The sequence below is a fragment of the Carassius gibelio genome, chromosome B12 (assembly GCF_023724105.1).
Source record: "Carassius gibelio isolate Cgi1373 ecotype wild population from Czech Republic chromosome B12, carGib1.2-hapl.c, whole genome shotgun sequence".
Classification (NCBI taxonomy): domain Eukaryota; kingdom Metazoa; phylum Chordata; class Actinopteri; order Cypriniformes; family Cyprinidae; genus Carassius; species Carassius gibelio.
In genome coordinates, this window is record NC_068407.1 from 5,640,272 (window position 1) to 5,660,760 (window position 20,489).

Sequence of the window (20,489 nt, forward strand, 5' to 3'; positions counted from 1 at the left end):
ATTATTATTATTATTAGAAAAATGACCATATTAGGCTGAGCTAGCATCAGCTATTCATTGTTAGAGTCTTTTTACATTTTTTCCGAGTGACATAGGCACAGCTCATTAAAAAAAAAAAAATAGGCTAGGTAAATTTGGATTACAGTATAAACCAGACAAAGGTTAAAACTAACAGACTCATATTGCTTTATGGCAAAGATTATTTAATTTTTTTTTATCAATATATTTATTATGTGCCAAACAGCCAAAAAGAAAAGAAAAAAAGGCATTTTTGCAGCACAAACCAGTGGTAGCCTATAATATCTTATTATTATAATCAAATTCTAATTGTAATCCATTTCAAATTGAGCAAATAATTTTCAAAGATGTATTTCTAATAAATATAAATAATAAAACCATGTGAAGCAATAGAATGCCACAAGAAGAGGTCACTTTATTTTGGCACTTGTCACAGATGAAAATATTCAAAGCTTTGTTTTTTTTACAGAAAATCAAAGACTTGGTAATGATTGAGAACATCAACATACAAACAGATGCTTGCATGACATGCAACATACATCAGCCCTCTCCAGTGTGTCAGGAAGATGAGCTCCTTATCACGGCCCTTGATGAAGAATCCCAAAGCTCTGATGCAGGGATTGGCCATTTTAAGTAGTCTTCTGAGAGGCCAGTGTAATTTGCTTTTAAAATGGCTTTTGAAGATCTAAGCAGGCACCATCCAAAACACAGAAAGAAGTCAGTCTTTAGAGAGGAGGAGCACTCAGTTCAGTCCAGTTTGCATTTAATACATCTCCGCAATGTACCTATAAATAAATAAATAAAAAAGTGCTTTGAGATCTAAACCAAACCATTTTTTTTTCTTGAGAATCCACTTTGAATGTGTAGGCCTAATGGTTTTATAGCAATATAATGCTGTAGAAGTATGCAGGCCCATCGGAAGGCATGGTTCCTCTAACATTAAGAACATATTAATAATATATGCCTGTTAACTAATTTAGCAGGCAATACCAGGTTATTAGAAGAATTTGTAAGACAATATGCATTAATACTGAAGTAGGCTGAATATATTTTTTTAATGTTAAGAACTGGCTTTTATTTTAAATCTTGCAGTAAACTGAGTCGGTGTTTTAGGGAGCGATTCTTATTTTTGGCATCAATAGAGCAAAGTTTTAGCCAATGAGATATACCCAAGTCATGATTTTTTTTTTTTTAATGTCATAATACTTTTGCCCCAGCCATTTATATTTTACACAACTAGAAATAGTTTGAGTCCAAATGTGCAATTATTTTTTTTTTAAAAAACTTGATTTACAAATTTGAATGTATTTGAAGCACTTGCCTTTTACATTTTCTGCCATGCATCATCATCATCTGTTATGTCACTTCCTATTTACATTTGCATATTGCCTTTCCTAATGACCAGTTTTAAAGAGCCCTTTTTACTAACATTTTTCTCTGCAGGGGAAATACTAAAATCTACCATTATTTGCATGAATATCACTGAAATTCTGTTCTGAAATTTTGATGAAGAAACAGTCAGAAGGGGTTTAAAATATGAAACGGACTGAATAATCTATTCTAGATTCCTTCTGCACAGAACAGATCTGAGAAAAAGAAAAGAAAACACAATATCGCCACCCACTGGATGAAAACACACAATTCACAGGACAAAGTACAGGAACAGTAAGAGATGCGACAAAATAAAATCTCATTAAGCTGACTGTCAAACAAAATATAGTCACTGTCCCAAACTTGTTATTTCTATGCATTAGAAATGAAAAACTTCTCGATTTTATCATTTGCACAGACAAAACCCATTATCAATTGTTATACTGCATTTACATAAAGACACACATTGTATTGTAAATCACCATGACAAATAAGAGAAAAGTCACATTAAATGATTCACTATTATGAATATAAAATGCCATTTATGCCCTAAAACTTCTACTAAGTCTTAGACAAAACAAAATAACATATTGAGTCATTTATCTTAAGAACTGTGTGCATCAGCACTGATACAGAGCGTACTTGGTAAACCAATGCATCAAATAACATGATTTACTGTATATGATTAAAAATCAAAACTTCTAACTGCATTAGATGTATGACACACATAGAAGACACACGGCTTTAAAGATCACTTCGACTGTTGCTATCTAAAAAACCTAAGCGATTCATTTTATTTGGCTAATCCACAACACTAATAATGTTTCCTCGAAGATTAGAGGTGCAGTTCAAGCCTTCTGTTAAATAAGGATAGTAGAGGAATCCATTCCATTTCTTCCACCACCACAGAATAAGGAATAAACCTGCTTTCGCAGAGCTTATGCTACCATTCTCTACCCTGCAGAAGGCCTGGGCAGCTGCATCGAATGGCTTTTAAATACAATACATACATTGACATGCACTGAAGCCTCTGGACGGCACTACAAACATTTTAAATGCACATTAAAATCACACTCTTTTAAAGAGCCAGTTCACCTGAAAATGAAAATCCTATCATTGTTTAATCATCCTCACACGAGTTTGGAACTAAAAGATGACAGAAATGTAATTTTGAGGTGAACTGTCCATTTACCATCACACTGGTCGTTGTATATTGTCCTACATGAATGAGACCTTCACGGATTCAGTCTGCGAGTATGGAAAGATCCTAATCTCTAAATGTTAAAGACATTAAATTGAATTGTACGGATAGAATACAGAGGAATTAAGATCCAGGGTGTTGAAAGCTTATAGCAGGTGTCAAACGCTCTCAGGATCTTGTTTTTCTGTCATTGAGTCTTGGTTCTCTGAAGCATGATGGGGAGGGTGGTTTTCAGAGAAAGTGGTTGGAGCTTCAGTGCTGGAGAGGGGCGGTGCTGTGCGTCACCTGTTCGATCCAGGGCAGGTAACGGCTGACGCGTGAATACACACCTGGGTAAGAGGGGTCACCGCAGCCGTGACCCCAGGAAATGACCCCTGTCAGTACCCAGCGCCCTCCCTCACCCTGACACACTAGCGGACCCCCGCTGTCGCCCTGGCAGCTGTCAGCATGCTTTCTGAGGTCAGATGTCATACTGCCGGCACACAGCATGTCGTGGCTAGTGAAACGCTCGCCGTAACGCTTCTTACATTGCCATGAGGGCAGAAGAGGAACCCAGGCCTGAAGAAGAGTGCTGGGATGCTCAGTGTCTGAAAAATAAGTGAAAAACAAAAAGGTGAAACAACATTTGCAATCCATATAAAGGGACAGCTGCTCAAAAATTATATTTCTGTCCCAGTGTTGTTCCAAACCTATATGATTTTATGTGGAACCTATATGATTTTTCTGGAACACAGAAAAACTATCTCTATTATAACTTCAAAATGTAACTAATAAAATGTTAAAATAAAATAAAAATCTTTAGATTAATATGGAATGAAATTTTCATATGTTTTTGAATGAAGTCTTTTATGCTTACCAAGGCTGCAAAGATTTGGTCATAAATACAGTAAAAACAGTAATGTTGTTAAATAATACTATAATAATAAATAAATAAAAACTGTTATTATATATAATATTTTGTAAAAAAAAAAAAAAAGAAAAAATGGCAAAGATGTATTTTCAGCAGCCATTTATTCCAGTCTTTAGTCTTCCAGTCTTGGATTTGGTACTTAAGAAACATTTTGTTGATTCAGGATTCATATTTTCCAGGTTTCTTTGTTGAATAGAAATTTAAATGTACAGCTTAAATTTGAAATAAAAATCTTTTGTAACATTTGATCAGTTTAATGTGTCTTCAAAAAAAATCTTATTGGCCTAAACCATCGTACATTAGTTTATCACAGTTTCCATAAAAATATTATGCAGCAAAAACTATTTTTAAAATGGCAAATAATAAGACATTTTTCTTAAGCTCCAAATCAACATATTAGAATGATTTCTGAAGGATCATGTAACACTGAAGACTGAGAATTCAGCTTTGCCATCACAAAAACAAATTAAATGTAAAAATTTATTTAAACAGAACACGGGTCTTTTCAATTGTAATAATATTTCAAAACATTGCTGTTTTTACTGTATTCAAATAAATGCAGCCTTGGAGAACATAAGAGACTTCTTTTAAAAAAACATTAAAACACCTTAAAGATTTGAAAAGTCTGAATGATATTTTATATAAATTAACGTATATATATAGAATTAAAAAAATTTATGCAAAATTGTGGCCAACATTACCTGTCATTCCCCAGCCAGTGATGACACATGACGCCGGTCTCTTGCCCCACTTACTACCAGGTGCAGGCAGACAGGCGGCATTAGTGTGAGGGTTAAAGGACACGCACTTCCCCTCAGAGCCCTTCAGTCGGATCAGAGCCACATCATGCTCCCAGCTCTCCGTTCGGTACTTCCTGTGCACTTCTATACGCTCTGGAGAGAGCACACGTTCAAAATCATCCTGCTCCTTCGTGTGATAGTCCCCGAGCTTCACCACATACCGTGAAGCATCACTTCCAAACCTGTAGAATCAAGACATTCATTCATATTGCAGAAGATGCACCACTATTTCATTCAACCCACTGCTAATTTAATTAAGTGTTACTTTAGTGTTGATTTACAGGAGCTGTCTCATGCTAATTATTCCAAAACTGAGCACGACTGCTGCATCATTACAGAGCAATGATTTGTACACATAAATACATCATTAACATTCAAAATTGTGAAGTCTCTTACACCCACTAAGGCTTTTTTTATAATATTTGATTAAAAATACAGAATACAGAAATTAGTAATATTGTGAAACATTAAAGCGATTTCTATTTTAATATATTTTAAAATGTAATTCATCCCTATGATGAAATATTCAGCATCACTCCAGTCTTTTTTGTCAACTGATCTTTCATAAATCAGTCTAATATATTGATTTTCTTAACATTTCTTATTATAAAACATTTCTTATACGACTTTTTAGAAATACCAGAATTTTTTAAACATTAAACATGTCTATACTGACAATTTTGATCAATTGAATTTGTCTTAGATGAATAAAAGTATTCATTTATTTCGAATATAAAAACACAGTAATTATTAGATAATTAAAGCTTCAATAAGTTTTCTAATTTAAATTAAAAGTAAATGTATTTGTGCCAGATGGCATCTGGAAGACATGTACACAGTTCACAGTGCTTCTAAATTGGCCTCTTATTTTTGTGCTGTCTGTAATTTCAGTTCAATGTCAGTAAAAAATGATTATGAAGTCGGAGGTAGTTGAGGAGCCTATAGGTGTAGCAGCCAACAGCACTGGTGTCCAGCAGGTGTCTCTCTTACCGTTTGAACGCAGTGCGCTGCAGTGAGCAGCCAGCAGGAGTTGATGAGAGTGGCTCCACACAGAGGCTGATTCCCTTTAGATTGAGATCTGAGCCACAGGGACGCCTGCCAGGGCCACTCACCCCTGTGGGGTATACATATGCACATAAACATACACATAGAGACACACACACAATGGATGAGGTGGAGAAAGAGAAAATAAGTTTATAATTGATCTGAAGTAAAAGAACAGTTTTATACAACTGAGGGAAAAATACAGTGTTAACACTGAATTTTAGCAATCAAAGAACTTATGAATAATTTGAAAGTAAATCATGTACATTTTAAGAAACTTATAAAATTTTTGCTTAATATTTAGAAATAACAGTCAAAGTAGGCTATTTCTAGATCTAAAGAAGTCTGTGGCACAATTTCAAAAGCTATTTAAACACTATCATAGAATTTATGGATCTGGCGTTTATATGGAGTTAACTTCTATTTTATTAGGTTTTCGTAATTTTGTTGTTTTTATTAGTGCTTTATTTAAGTTGAAGTTTCTGTTAAATATTTCTATTTAGTGTTATATTTGGTACTTCAACTTATTCCAGTTTGTTGCCAAATCAACAATTTTAGTTTTTCTTATTTTAATATTTATATTTCAACTTTATTTCAATTACCAAAATCTATTTTTTAATAGTTTTAGATTTGGTTTATCATAATAACACTGCTATGGCATGAGTTTGATGTGCGATCTGTTTAATTGACCAATGTGCGCTGTGATTTTTATTTTCTTGTAAATTAACGATATTTGTTTTACAAGACAATACTATTTAAAAAAAACTTGAAAAATGTAAAAATGTTTAATGTGTAACTTTATGTTTATTTGTTATTATTTGTGAAATTTACTAGCGATTTCTGAGTGAAAGTATTTTCTTCAGAGTGGGGGTCTATGGAAAGCTTTTCAAATTATTTATATTCTAATTATAATTACAGTCATTTTAATAAATTCACTGGGTTGAACTAGTATACCTCTTAAATTAAGCATGACCTTTACATTATATGCAATGCAATAAAATAAATGTCCACAACATGTGTTCAAGAACTGATTGAACCGCAGTAACATTTAGATGACTGCTAACCTGAGAGATTTATATCCTCCCACAATCCTCTTGCTGCGTCTCTCAGCGCCAGCTCTCAAACCGCAGGTGTGTGTGCCCACCACTGCTATGTCAGCCTCTGGCTCCGGCAAATAATCACACACTACACCTGCATCCTGTCCATGCTTACAAGCGTGGCTGTCTTGTCCTTTAGAAGGGCACTCTCCGAGAAACGACTCCTTCCCAGTGCACCTCACATTGGTCAGATGAATGGTCCCCTTCCCTGCTCCGAAATAACCCATCGGTCGTGCTTTTGACACCCCACTGCCACAAAGAGTAAAAAAAAACACATTCAAAGAATTTTCTTCTATTCATCTATCTGCATTCAATGTGCTAGAGAAATAATAAATCATATTCCACAGTACTAATGAGATGCTTCTGAGCTATTTTGAGTTAAAATGGCACAAACGGATCAGTACGTGAATCCGAGCTGTCTGCAGACGACGGCAGCATTGACATCATTCCAGCCATGATCACAGACGCTGCCCCACTCTCCGTTAAGAAACACCTCCACTCTGCCTTCTTTTCTATTGTCTCCACCTGCCAGTCGCACCAGAGGCCCTGAAACCACAGAAACGCAAGCAAAATAGAGAACAGAGCTTGGAATGTGTCACGTGGAGTACTGTGCATGTTCAGAAATAAATGTAAACCTAAAAATAAACAATAAGAACGTTTTTCAGTAGTAATTTTCCTTATGAGCTAATTATAATACAGGCAGTTACACAGAATGAACTGGAAGACATGAATGATTTAAGAAATTTGGTGTGATTGCAGACAATGAAATGTATTTTGTTTCAGACAAAAGAAGCACATCCTCCTCAGTCTTGTATAATGTATTAGGAGTAAAAGAAACAGGCACAGTTACTAGCAGTGTAGCTTAAACCACAACATGACATGTGGGCACATGCTTTTAACAGTCAGTGAAAAGGCTGAACCTCAAAATAACGTTTCTATTTTTAGAACGAACAGTAAGCATTTCATAGCATCAAATGAACATGAAATCAGAATATTCTTAACACACATTTATGATCTTATTGTACATAACTCATCAGCGCACGTTACAGAAATTTCATTTTCAGTTATTGCCTTGAATATCTGTTATTTTATAACCCCTCCCTCTGTTCAATCTCTAATATGTAACATCCCATCTGTTACAATTCAAGCAACTCCTAATGGATAAAAGGCCTGCACTACAATACTTTCATTAAATACTGCATCCTAATTCACTCAGAAATGTTGCATGATGAAAGTATATTGGGTTGTGCATGTCTTTTCATGTAATGTTAAAATCAAATAAAAGACACACATAAGTAACATAGCCTAACGTGGTTGTCAGCAGCAAAGAGTAAGGCATCATGTCAACAACCACACTAACCACAGATCTGCCACTTGTAAAAAAAACTAAAAAAAAAACATCAACCTACTTTAAAGCTTCTATCAGAGAGGAAATGAATTAGTCAACAGCTAAGAATGTATATGTCATGGAACAAGATACTAACTAATACTAACATGAAAAAGATTGTTGAAAAAACAAACTGAAATAAAATAAAAAATGTCAAAATAACGGAAAAACTCCAATTAAACAAACAGTTACTGAAACCAACCTGTCACTGGGGTCTAGACAAATTGTACAAAATCATATGAGTGAGGTCGTATGAATTCATACAATTTTGTACAAATTAGCAACCTTGTAATATAACAATTTTGCCATTATTGGTATCAATGTGCTCGGCATGACCCAAAAAATATATTGAGACCAGTTCTATTACAATAGCCCAATTTATTCAAACGTTATTAGCATTTTGGTCAATTTTTTTTTAAATTTTATAAATTTTCCTTCTGTGCCTTACGGATCAAAAGTTATGAGCATAAACATGAGTGAAAGTTTGGACTTTATGTAGTGAAAGTAGTGGCGCTAGACAGTATGAGTTAGAGTCTCCAAATTTGCTATTCTTAAAGGGGTCATATGATGCACATGTCTATGTCATTAAGTGAAAATATTTACGTAATGCCGGCCAGATGTTCACGCAAAAAAAGAAGGCATGGTTTCAGTAGCCGCAGTTAGTGTTGAAGCAGCCATGTCTGGGAGACGCTGTGTGTATCTAGGCAAAAGCAAAAACACTTTATTTGGCCTTCCGATAGTAGATCCGTAATAATCTTTAGGATTACTTAACACATTATATGGACGACTGTTTCGTGAACCTTGGAGAGGAGATAATTCTGATTTCGCGATGACAATCTGCCGCTTCTGAATCAGCTACTGTATATTTCGTTATTAGTTTAAGTATTTGCTATTAAATGTTAAAATGCAGAGTTTTGCGCGTTGTGTGTGTGTGTGTGTGAGAGAGAGAGAGTCAGCTGTCTTAACCGTCCGTGGCTTGTGTACTGCAAACACCACGAGCTGAGCTTCATCACTGTGTCTGTCACGCGACTCTGTTCCTCGTCAGAAGAAAGGACTTTAAAGAAAACTACACGTTTGAGAGAGGTGTTGAGAGAGGTTAGTGCATTCCATTCCATTGACATATAATAATACATAATATATTTTATTCTTAGCTGACTAATTAATTTATTTTCTGATGAAAGTACAATCTTCATATTACTATTATAATTATTATTATTACATCTATCACATGTATTATTATTATTCATTGCTGTCACTGTTGTTCAGGCAGTTAGTTAGACTTTAAACTTTGTAGATATTTGCCCTCTAAAGGAAATGGAAAACCATAAAGGAAATGGAAAAAGATCTGATCTGCACAAATCTGCAATTTGTAAAAAAAAAAAAAAAAAGAAGAAAAAACACTCAACCTGTTTTTGTAGCCGATGGGTTTGTACAGCTTCTGTGTATTAGGTTCAGTTTTGTTTTTCTTTTTAACGTGCTGGGTTAAATGTGACAACAGACCACACAAGGAAGAAGCACAATTCATAACAGATTCATACGGGTGAGTAAAACATAAAAAAAAGAAAAGAAAAAACTACAAGACCCTGGACCACAAAACCAGTCTTTAGTCAATGGGGTATATTTGTAGCAATACAAAAAATACATTGCATGGGTCAAAATTATAGACTTTTCTTTTATACCAATATCAAGTAAATTAAGTAAATGAAGGATATTAAGTAAAGATTAAGTAAAGATGTTCCATTAAGATATTTTTTACATTTCATACTATAAATATATTAAAACTTCATTTTGATTAGTAATACGCATTGCTAGGAACCTCATTTGGACAACTTTAAAAGCGATTTTCTCTTTTTTTTTTGGCACCCTCAGATTGTTTCTCGCCAAATACTGTCCTTATTTATCCAGCTTTCAGATGATGTATAAAAAGACTCTTATGATTGGTTTTGTGGGCCATGGTTACAATTGTGAAAATCTATAATGATATAATATACTGTATTTTCACAGACTTCCATCATTAAAATGATGAATATTTCCTGCAAAAATGTCTACACTGTGCTGAACAGCACAGAGAAGGTGGCCATTGGCACCATCTGTCTGGTGATCGCACCTCTCAGTCTCCTGGTCAATGTGCTCGTTCTGGTTGTCATAGTATGCTCTAGGAACCTGCGGCGACATCCGTCGTACCTGTTTATGGGCAGCTTGGCATTGGCTGACACAATTGCTTGTTGCTGTTACACCATCAGCTTCCTGGATTTCCACCTTTTTAAACCGGAAGACTCCTTTCACAAAACAGCTTATCTGTTTAAGCTGGGTGGCGTGACCATGGCGTTTACAGGATCTGTTGGAAGCCTGCTAGTGATGGCAGCTGACCGCTATCATGCCATTTACAAGGTTTCCACCTACAAGGTGCTGCTGACATGTAAAAGAGCCTTGGTGTGTATTGGGACATTATGGGTCGTGGCTGCCCTCATTTCCTTCCTTCCTCTGATGGGCTGGAGTTGTCAGACTTGTCAATCATGCTCCAAACTCTTTCCTTATGTGGATCGTTACTATCTAGCATTCTTTGCTAGTCTTGTGTTGGTGGTGATCATCCTCATACTGCTAGCTTATGCTCTGATTGTGTGGTTGGCCCACAAACATGAAGCCAACATGTCCGCTGAACATCCAGAGGGAGCACGCATGCGTTTGGACATCCATTTGGCAAAGACTTTTGGATGCGTTATGTTGATTCTGTTAGTGTGTTGGCTGCCTGTCCTTTCCTTCATGATGACAGATGTAGTTCTGACAGAGCTTTCAAAACCACAAAAAAGGGCATTTGCTTTCTGCAGTACTCTATGTCTGCTGAACTCGGGAATCAACCCATTGCTGTACACCCTGCGCTGTCGTGAGCTACGTGTAGCGCTTATATCATTGTTAGAGGGTTTGAGGAGATGCAAGGGTTGTAGTTCACCAGCTAGTAACTAAGGCCATGTCCACACAAACGTGGGTATTTTCAAAACGCAGCTTTTTCAATGCCGTTTGCCTGTTTGTCCACATGCAGATGCATCACATTTTTTTAAAACTGCCAGGGTGGATGGAGATTTTATTTATTTTTAAACGGAAGGAAAAACTCTGTTTATAAAATAACCCGTGTTGGATTGGACATGGCCTAATACTAATCTGTTTAATTTAACAACATCTGGCTAACGAACATAAGTGTTAGCTCCTCCTAGTGTTGCTTTCTGAACAACAACAGAGTTGTCAACACATTCTCTGTTTTCAGTTATCATTTCTTACTTACATTTTGATTAAATATTGAGAAAAATTTAATATAATGACCACTGTGTATTCTGCTTTCTGTGCATTTCATTTCTATCTGTAAAAAAGATGTAACAAGGAAGCGGTCTGGGGATTGACAAATTCTGCATGATTTTATCATTTAATTTTTTTTTTTTTAATGAGTAAATGTTTACTTTGAAGCCTGTTTCTGCCTTCTGAAAAAAAAAATTATTCTTATTAGTTAATTCATTAATGAGTTAATTGAGAGTCTAGAATAAGAAAGAGTTTTTGAGGTATACATTTACATTTTGAGACAAATAGAGGTGATTATTGTGAGATATAAAATCTCAATTGCGATGTTTGCATTTATGATGTATTATAATGATGTTAAATAAAGATGTTTTTATGACAAATAAAGATTTTTCAAGTTTGTTTTTTCTATACCATTCACAAGTTTGGAGGTGGTAAGATTTTAAAAGTTATAAAAAATACAGTAAAAACAGTAATATTATAAAATATTACAATTTAAAATAAAATGTGTTTTGGTAATATATTTTCAAATGTAATTTATTTCTGTGATTAAAAAAAATCTAATAATTAAGCAGCTATTGTGTCACATGATCAAGAAACATTTATTATTTTTATCAGTGTTGAAAAAAGTTCTGCAGCTTAATATTTTTTGTGGAAATGGTGACAAATTGTTTTCAGGATTCTTGATGAGTGTAAAGTTCAAAACAATGGCATTTATCTGAAATCTTTTGTAACATTCTAAATATCTCAAATATCATTTTTGACCAATTTAATGTTACCCTGCTGAATGAACCCTTTGATAGAAGGGTACTAGTGTAAAAAGTTGCATTTACAAGAAATACTCATAATTGTGATATGTAAAGTCTATTAAAGCAAAGTGACAATTAAAGTACCTTTTTATTCTTTCCCATCAATGGCAGTAATGCTCTTTATCATATAAAAAGTCATTTAAACAAAAAGCTAACTTTTTTAGATTTAATAAAATCATGAATTTTGACATGGTTTATCTTTCAATGCTTAGATGAACATTATAAGCAACTATAACTACACAGCCACACACATCTTGATGAATCTTGCCATTTGAACTTAAGATTTCAAACATACCTATTCAAACATACTCAAAATGTCACAGACTGGGAGCAAAAAGAGTAGTGATGTTATATGATAATGGAGTTTAGATTGAAATTGTGTTTGTATAGTGGGGTAAAAATCATGTTTCTCTAATGTTACACCGTCAAATGTCAAAGGTAGCATTGTGGATGCCAAGGGCTACACAATTCTTTATTGAAATTCAAATGGAAGTTTTTATCAATAAAGGCAAGCGCTTGAGAAACAACAATGGCTGCGTTTATTCCTGGCCTCTGTCAACAAGTGACATTTAGATCCCCTCTGAATTTCAGAAAGGGTAAAATCGGTGCACACAGAGTCTATCAGCACAATGAATCTGCGCCTCACACTAAGCCTTACTCACACACACTGACGCATGTGTTGGTGTGTGTTGAAAATATCTTACCAGTACTTTCTGGAGCCAGTGGGACCTCATTGTTTTCTACCCTGTGGCAGCGTATTCCAACATCTTCGCTATGAGAGCAATCGTGTCGACCCCACACACTATGTTTACACTCAAGCAAAGAGCTCTCGCTCCCCTCACAATCCACATCGTCCAGCAGAATCAGCCCTGCTCCTTCTCCAAACGCGCCAGCGGAGGCGACCTCCGCACCGCCCCTACATGGACACACACACACTCATGATAAATTCCCAATAACATAAAGCCACTTTAAATTCTTCCGCAAAATACTTAATGTATACATATAGATCCCATAGAGACACTTATACGCCCCCACATTGGGCACTACTATTGTGTAGGACACTTCTATGTGAATTTGATTACTAAATCCCTGCAGCCAGTTGCAAAACAAACCCCTTTAAGTTCCTAATTCAAGGCATTAATGTACCTAAGGTTTGCATGTATAAAAACATGTAGGCTAAAGTTGATCTATTCTCTGTGGAGAACTGTAACTGTCACATGCACAAATCTTGTCAATTTTAGCAGACTGTTTTCTGAACTTTCTATTCATCAAAGAATCTTGAAAAAAAAGTATCACCAAAAATTCTATTTTTTCTGACATATCATTCTTCAGTTTTAAGTAATATATCTAATGTATATACACAACTACCGACAGGATGAAAGAATAGCACCTGAATCCCAGCTGTCTGCAGACCACCTGTGCATGCTGCTCCGTCCAGCTGTCATCACACACCGTGCCCCAGTCCCCGGAGTGATATACTTCCAGACGACCTTCCCATGGGTTATCACCATCTACCAGTCTCACCACGCCATCTGAATGCATATGCAAACACAAACGATATACACACATTTTCTCTCACAGTTTCTCTATTGCCAATGGAAGTAGTAACTGAAACAAAGTTTTATGTTATCCTGAAGGGCTTTATTTTTCCATAAAACCTGCTTGCTGTAAATCATAAACAAAATTATAAACACTTTTGTTTTGCCCTCATTTTTCATGAGCTGAACTCAAATATATAATACTTTTTCTATGTTCACAAAAGGCCTATTTCTCTCAAATATTGTTCACAAATCTGTCTAAATCTGTGTCAGTGAGCAATTCTCCTTTGCCGAGATAATCCATCCACCTCACAGGTGTGGCATATCAAGATGCTGATTAGACAGCATGATTATTGCACAGGTGTGCCTTAGGCTGGTCACAATAAAAGGCCACTCTAAAATGTGCAGTTTTACTGTTTTGGGGGTTCTGGGAGGGGGTCCAAAAAACAGTCAGTATCTGGTGTGACCAACATTTGCCTCACACAGTGCAACGCATCTTCTTCGCAAAGAGTTGATCAGGTTGTTGATTGTGGCCTGTGGAATGTTGGTCCACTCCTCTTCAATGGCTGTGCGAAGTTGCTGGATATTGGCAGGAACTGGAACAGTCCAGAGCTTCCCAAACATGCTCAATGGGTAACATGTCCGGTGAGTATGCTGGCCATGCAAGAACTGGGATGTTTTCAGCTTCCAGGAATTGAGTACAGATCATTGCAACATGGGGCGATGCATTAACAAGCTGCAACATGAGGTGATAGTCGTGGATGAATGGCACAACATGGGGCCTTAGGATCTCATCACGGCATCTCTGTGCATTCGAAATGCAATCAACAAAATGCACCTGCATTCGTTGTCCATAACATACGCCTGCCCATACCATAACCTGACCGCCAATGAGACCCCGATGATGAGCATGCAGATGAGCTTCCCTGAGACAGTTTCTGACCGTTTGTGCAGAAAGTATTTGGTTATGCAAACCGATTGTTGCAGCAGCTGTCCGGGTGGCTAGTCTCGGACGATCTTGGAGGTAAAGATGCTGGATGAGGAGATCCTGCACTGGTGTGGTTACATGGGGTCTGCGGTTGTGAGGCCGGTTGGATGTACTGCAATATTCTCTGAAACGCCTTTGGAGACGGCTTATGGTAGAGAAATGAATATTCAGTTCACAGGCAACAGCTCTGGTGGACATTCCTGCAGTTGGCATGCCAACTGCACACTCCCTCAAAACTTGCAACATCTGTGGCATTGTGCTGTGTGATGCACATTTTAGAGTGGCCTTTTACAGTGGCCAGCCTAAGGTACACCTGTGCAATAATCATGCTGTCTAATCAGCATCTTGATATGTAACACCTGTGAGGTGGATGTATTATCTCGGCAAAGGAGAAGTGCTCATTAACACAGATTTAGACAGATTTGTGGACAATATTTGAGAGAAATAGGCCTTTTGTGAACATAGAAAAAGTCTTAGATCTTTTAGTTCAGCTCATGAAAAATGGGGACAAAAACAAAAGTGTTGCATTTATAATTCTGTTCAGTGTACATGTCTACTTACCAGATAAATAATAAGTGGACATGAAATATTGATTAGAGTCAATATAATTATTTTTTAATGTGAGAACACAGAGAACAAGGAGTGATACATAATGCAGAAAACTGTTTGCTAGGGAAAACTAACTTTATTAGGGTAAATGTCACAGAATATTGTGAAAGACCAATCAGATTCAGGTATTCCAAAGAACTGAGGCTGTCATGTTTGTATGTGTGTGTCTGTGTATAGAATGAGACCTGTATAGGGATTGCATGACACCCCAGCATCTTCCATATGGTCACAGTTGTGTTGTTCCCATCCACTGTGACGGCACTCATCCAGAGATAGCTCATTGCCTGTGCACTGTACTGCATCCAACTGGATCGCCCCACTGCCCTGCCCGAAATGAGCCCATGACCAGGCTTTAGGGATGCCCCTGGACACACGCAAAGACATACAGTATATACAGTCAGAGGAGATATAAGTGCCCTGTAAAGTGGACCTTTGTCATCTTAAGTACGATTCAAATCCAAAGAGAGCAAACATGTTCAGTCCGAAGGGTACTGCAACAACATAGGGGATAAGGGAACATCAATAATTCATAGGAAATGGAGAAATGTACCCACCAGTTATTGCACATCACCCTGAAACCACAAAAAAGCTTTACCAAAATAAATGCAGTGAAATCCCAACTCATTTCTCAATTAGTTTAATTAGTCAAGATTATTGAGCCAGAGCCGGATTATCCATAAGGGCACTTGGGCCAGTGCCCAGGGGCACCAACCATTCACAACAACTAAGGGGGCACCACATGACTCAAGCTTTAAAAATATTTTTCGTAAATTGTTTTATTATTAACTTGAAATTCTTAAAAGACCATATATAACTTGTTTATGAACACTAACTTAGCAACAATAATAATAATAATAAATTATAAATAAATAAATATTACATGACCACTATCAGTCAGTCCCCCCCTTCCGTCCCTGTCTGAGTTGAGTTGGTCCACAACAAGTACGCGCAAATGTGTCATTTTTTTAACGGCTACAGAAAATGAATCAAAATGGACAGACGTCAATGGAGTGGTTTTGCAAAAAGAAGGTTAAAGAAAGACAAGGATGCTAGACGTTTAGCTACAATTAAAAATGTTGCTGGGAGCGAAAGTTTTTTTTTAAAACGAGTGAAGAATGAGCTCAGAACGACAATAAGACAGAAGCGATTGACTGCACTGTCGCTTGCTCTCCCTGTTTACCATTGAAGTTAAAGTTAAAACATTACCGTCTACAGCCGCGAGAGGGCGAAGAGCAAAGAAGCAATCTGCATATATGCAAAAAGTCTCTGAGAAACACTGCTTCTGTTATGAATATTATTCAATATTTTTATTTGAAGGTCATATTGAAATTAATGCAGTTATTAAAGTAGTTAGCATAAGCGCAACTAACACTAATATAATGAGCATTAGAATTAAGTTTAACATATATGTAAATAGATTAACTATTTAATGCTCCTATAATTTTTATTAGGGTAAAAAAAAAACAGGAGGACATGATATTTACTATTTTTACACACCAGAGGCTTTTAAATTAATTGTGAATCTAAAATGCGTGTGTTAGAAAATTTACAAATGGTTAACATTGTTTGTGTCATGTCAGTCCGAAAAGCAGTTCTGGGCTTTTTTATTTATTTTTTATCTAACTTAGATATTATTCTTTGTTGAATAGCTCTAGAAGGTTAACAAAAGCCCTTTACAATTAAATATGTACACAGTTTGGATTAAATGAAAGTATAGCATGTTTTTGTGTTGTGCTTTGGTACCGAAATTGGTACCAAGAACAGTGGATTTTCACTGGTATTGATACCGAATACTGAAATGCACGCTTAATAAACAAACTCCAGCTGATCCAAAATGCAGCAGCTAGAGTTCTTACTAGAACCAGGAAGTATGACCATATTAGCCCAATTCTGTCAACACAGTACTGGCACCATATTAAACATTGTATAGATTTCCAAATCTTGCTAATTACTTATAAAGCCCTGAATGTTTTAGCACCTCAGTACTTGAGCAAGCTCTTATCGTATTATAATCCTCCACGTCCGCTGCGCTTCCAAAACTCTGGCAATTTGATAATACCTATAATATCAAAATCAACTGCGGCGGGAGATCCTTTTCCTATTTAGTGCTTAAACTCTGGAATAATCCACCTAACTCTGTTCAGGAGGCAGACACACTCTGTCAGTTTAAATCTAGATTAAAGACCCATCTCTTTAACCTGTCTTACACATAACACACTTACACATTTCTATAATTCAAATCCATTAGTATTGTTAGGTTGCATTAATTAGCTCAACCGGATACGCAAACATTTCCCATAACACCGATGTACTTGTCACATCGTAAGAAGAATGTTGCCTCTGGTTTGCTAAGCTGGGGGAACCTTAATTTCCAACGATACTGTCGACTAGATAGCACAGATACTATTTAATCTTAACTGAGTTGGACAATAACATCACTGAATTCAATGATGAACTGCCTTTAACTGAAAATTGAGTGTTTACTGTTGTCCTTTTGCACTGACACGCTATTTTCCTATTTGGTACTATAAAGCTGCTTTGACATAATTTATATTGTTAAAAGCGCTATATAAATAAAGGTCACTTGACTTAAGGTACATATGTAAATTAATATAATAATCGAACAGAGTCCTAAATATTATTTTGTTGCACCTATCTCTGGTCAAGACACCAGTGTTACATCCCTACTCTTTTTTCAAGAAACGCAACTGGGATTTTTACAGGCCAGTCATAACACAGTCATAACCTCAATTTAACATCTTATCAGAAATACAGTGCCTTTTTGCTGAACTCTGTCCCCATCACTGTTGTAGGTCATTAGGACCAACAAAGAGCTCAGGGTGAGCAGCATCTGCTGGCCTCACTAACACCTCTTCAGCAGCAGCCTTAATCTTAAACTTCCCAGGTGATCTCCCATCCAGGTGCTGACCAGCCTTAACCCCCTTTTTATCATCGGAGGAAATTCAGGAGGCCCTGGGAATGACTGAGTACAGTATCACACAAAGAAATACACAGATAATGCTTACAACAGATTCGGTTTGAAAGCTAAGATGTTCTAACTATAACCGACAAACACATTATTCAGTTGTTTTAATGCTGCAGTAACTGAAGTCATGCATATCATCTCTGCAGCAGTGGCGCGAGGCTGCGCTCATGTGCCATCTCACAGTCTTTATTCTCTACAACTGTTACATTGACATGATAGAGATGGTGTATGAGAGCAAAAAATACAACAGCGCAAAATAAATAATTCAATCGTCCTCTCATCGAGATAAGAGCACTCAGGAACGAAAATACGTCACAAGAGACAAAATGTGCTACTGGTTCTTTAAAACCTTGCCAAGATATTTGCAAAAGGCATTTTAGAAAACATAGGAGTTAAAAGTATGATGTATTACTCTGAAACCATCCACTGTATATTTATGACAGGGTGTGTACAATGAGTATTTGATGTATTAGTTCTACATTGGACTCACCCCAGTCCGAGCTGCCTGCAGACCACCTCAGCATCCATGTCATCCCACTGATCATCGCAAATGGTCCCCCAGCGCCCATCATGGAAGACCTCAACTCGTCCCTCAAAGTCCTCCTCCCCACCGACCAACCGCAGCGGTGGTCCATTACCTGAGCAAGCAAACCAGGAATCATGACCCAAAGCCACAAACACATCAATAAATGTAGTGACAACCAAAATGTACTGCATGCAATACTCTCTCTCTCTCTCTCTCTCTCTCTCTGTGTGTATGAGATAATCCAACAATTTTTAACTAGAGGGTTGCAGGTCTTCTCTAATAGGGCCATAGATGGCAGTGGAAAAATGTATGCAAATACAACTAACCATATAATTATGAAAATAAAAGTATTATTATTACTGTATATTTTTGACTGTATTTTCAATCAAATATATTCACTCTTAATGAGCGCAAGGTACTCCTTTGAAAAACATTTCGAAATCTTACTCACCTCCAGACATTTTGAACAAAAGTGTAAGTGTATTTGCATATTGTTGGTTTCTATGCAATTATATAATTTTAATCATTATAATTATGTACAATGAACAATTGGTAATGTGTTGGCTCCTCAAAACCACGCACTACAATCAGATACATGCACAATTGCTGCTAATATTTCATATATGAAAATAATAATTCATATCAGGAACACATTATATGCAGCCATTTTTTCAGTTGAAAGACTATTATACATAATTTGCTGTCCTGGTAACCCAGCACAGTGCACATCTGTCCATGTGTCCTCAGATTGTGTCTTCAATATAGCTCTCAGCAGGCAATCATGAGTTCAGACGCCATTAATTTGCTTTTTAACCTCTTTTCTTGTTTTTTCCCCCCATTTGTTACTTTCTACAAAAGAAAGTATGGCTCCTTTGATTCCACCAAAGAAAGTATAAGCCCCACTGAAATGTTTCATTAAAATTTCTAATCTCAGTAAGCACCAATTTAATAAGTCAATATGAATTGACAATATAAGCAGCAATAACGGCAATTCAAAGATAACATAAAATCATCCTCATGATGTTCCATCACACACCCTGTGGTTTTCTGTCCTAGTATTCATGTAGATTAGACATACTCAAATGATGTCGCTCGAGGGCCACTTTTAGAAAATGCAGAGTGAGAAGGGAATAAATAATAACGGCTTTAGAGTAAAATGTGCAGAAATAGACAATTACAGCAAAATCATAGTGTCACAAGTCATGAGCAGATCCAGACACTTTTTTAGATCTTCAATGCTGTTTTAGGGCAAAATCTAAGGTGGCCCAGTAATGTTGCTGTGCTAATTTTTGTGTGTTGTTGTGTTGGTTCCTTTGTGTTGTGCTAATTTTGTTGTGTTGAGTCTTGTTTCCAGTGTTTTTTGCCTTATTTGTAGTGTTGCAGCTTATTTCTTTTGTGTTATGCTAATTTTGTTGTGTTCCGGTTTGTTTCCATAGTGTTGTTTTGTTTTGTGGCGGCTTGATCCTTTGTGTTGTGCTAATTTAGCTTTGTTGCAGCTTATTTCGGTTGTGTTGTGCTAATTTTGTTGTGCTCCGGCTTGTTTCCATTGTGTTGATTTGTTTTGTGGCGGCTTGATCCTTTGTGTTGTGCTAATTTAGCTTTGTTGCAGCTTTTTTCTGTTGTGTTGTGCTAATTTCGTTGTGGTGAGGCTCGTTTCCATTGTGCTGTGCTAATTTAGTTGTGCTGCAGCTTGTTTCCATTGTGTTATGTAGATTTTGTTGTGTTGCGGCTTGTTTCTATTGTGTTGTGGAGATTGCGTTGTGTTTTGCACTACTGGGCCACTGTAAAAATCTGTGGAATTGTTTTGAATAGTCCCCTTGAATCATCTTTTGTATAGAGCTGAGAATAGTCTACTCATATCAGCAGCTGAAAGCATAAGACAAAATTAAGGGGATTTGTTTATAGAATTTTATCAAT

General features: G+C 36.5%; 2 protein-coding genes across 2 annotated transcripts in view; one reads left to right on the forward strand and one right to left on the reverse strand.

Moving 5' to 3' along the window:
- Positions 1-471: 471 nt before the first annotated feature.
- The window catches only part of si:ch73-127m5.1 (neurotrypsin), a 33,612-nt gene continuing 13,594 nt past the window's right edge, over positions 472-20,489 (reverse strand). Inside the window, exons 6-14 of the mRNA XM_052570417.1 lie at positions 18,537-18,684; positions 15,246-15,424; positions 13,316-13,457; positions 12,630-12,841; positions 6,846-6,987; positions 6,409-6,690; positions 5,300-5,414; positions 4,202-4,490; positions 472-3,177 (exon numbers count right to left, since the gene is read on the reverse strand). Of these exons, the coding sequence (XP_052426377.1) occupies positions 2,843-3,177; positions 4,202-4,490; positions 5,300-5,414; positions 6,409-6,690; positions 6,846-6,987; positions 12,630-12,841; positions 13,316-13,457; positions 15,246-15,424; positions 18,537-18,684 (1,844 nt within the window). The 3' untranslated portion in view covers positions 472-2,842. The remainder of the gene's footprint in view (positions 3,178-4,201; positions 4,491-5,299; positions 5,415-6,408; positions 6,691-6,845; positions 6,988-12,629; positions 12,842-13,315; positions 13,458-15,245; positions 15,425-18,536; positions 18,685-20,489) is intronic.
- LOC127968931 (cannabinoid receptor 2-like) lies at positions 9,758-11,109 on the forward strand. The gene has a single exon (XM_052570412.1). The coding sequence runs from the start codon at positions 9,848-9,850 to the stop codon at positions 10,790-10,792; it is 945 nt and encodes a 314-aa protein (XP_052426372.1). The 5' UTR covers positions 9,758-9,847; the 3' UTR covers positions 10,793-11,109.

Coding starts and splice junctions, on each gene's coding strand:
- LOC127968931 (XM_052570412.1), top strand. CDS start 9,848: ATGATGAATATTTCCTGCAAAAATGTCTACACTGTGCTGAACAGCACA.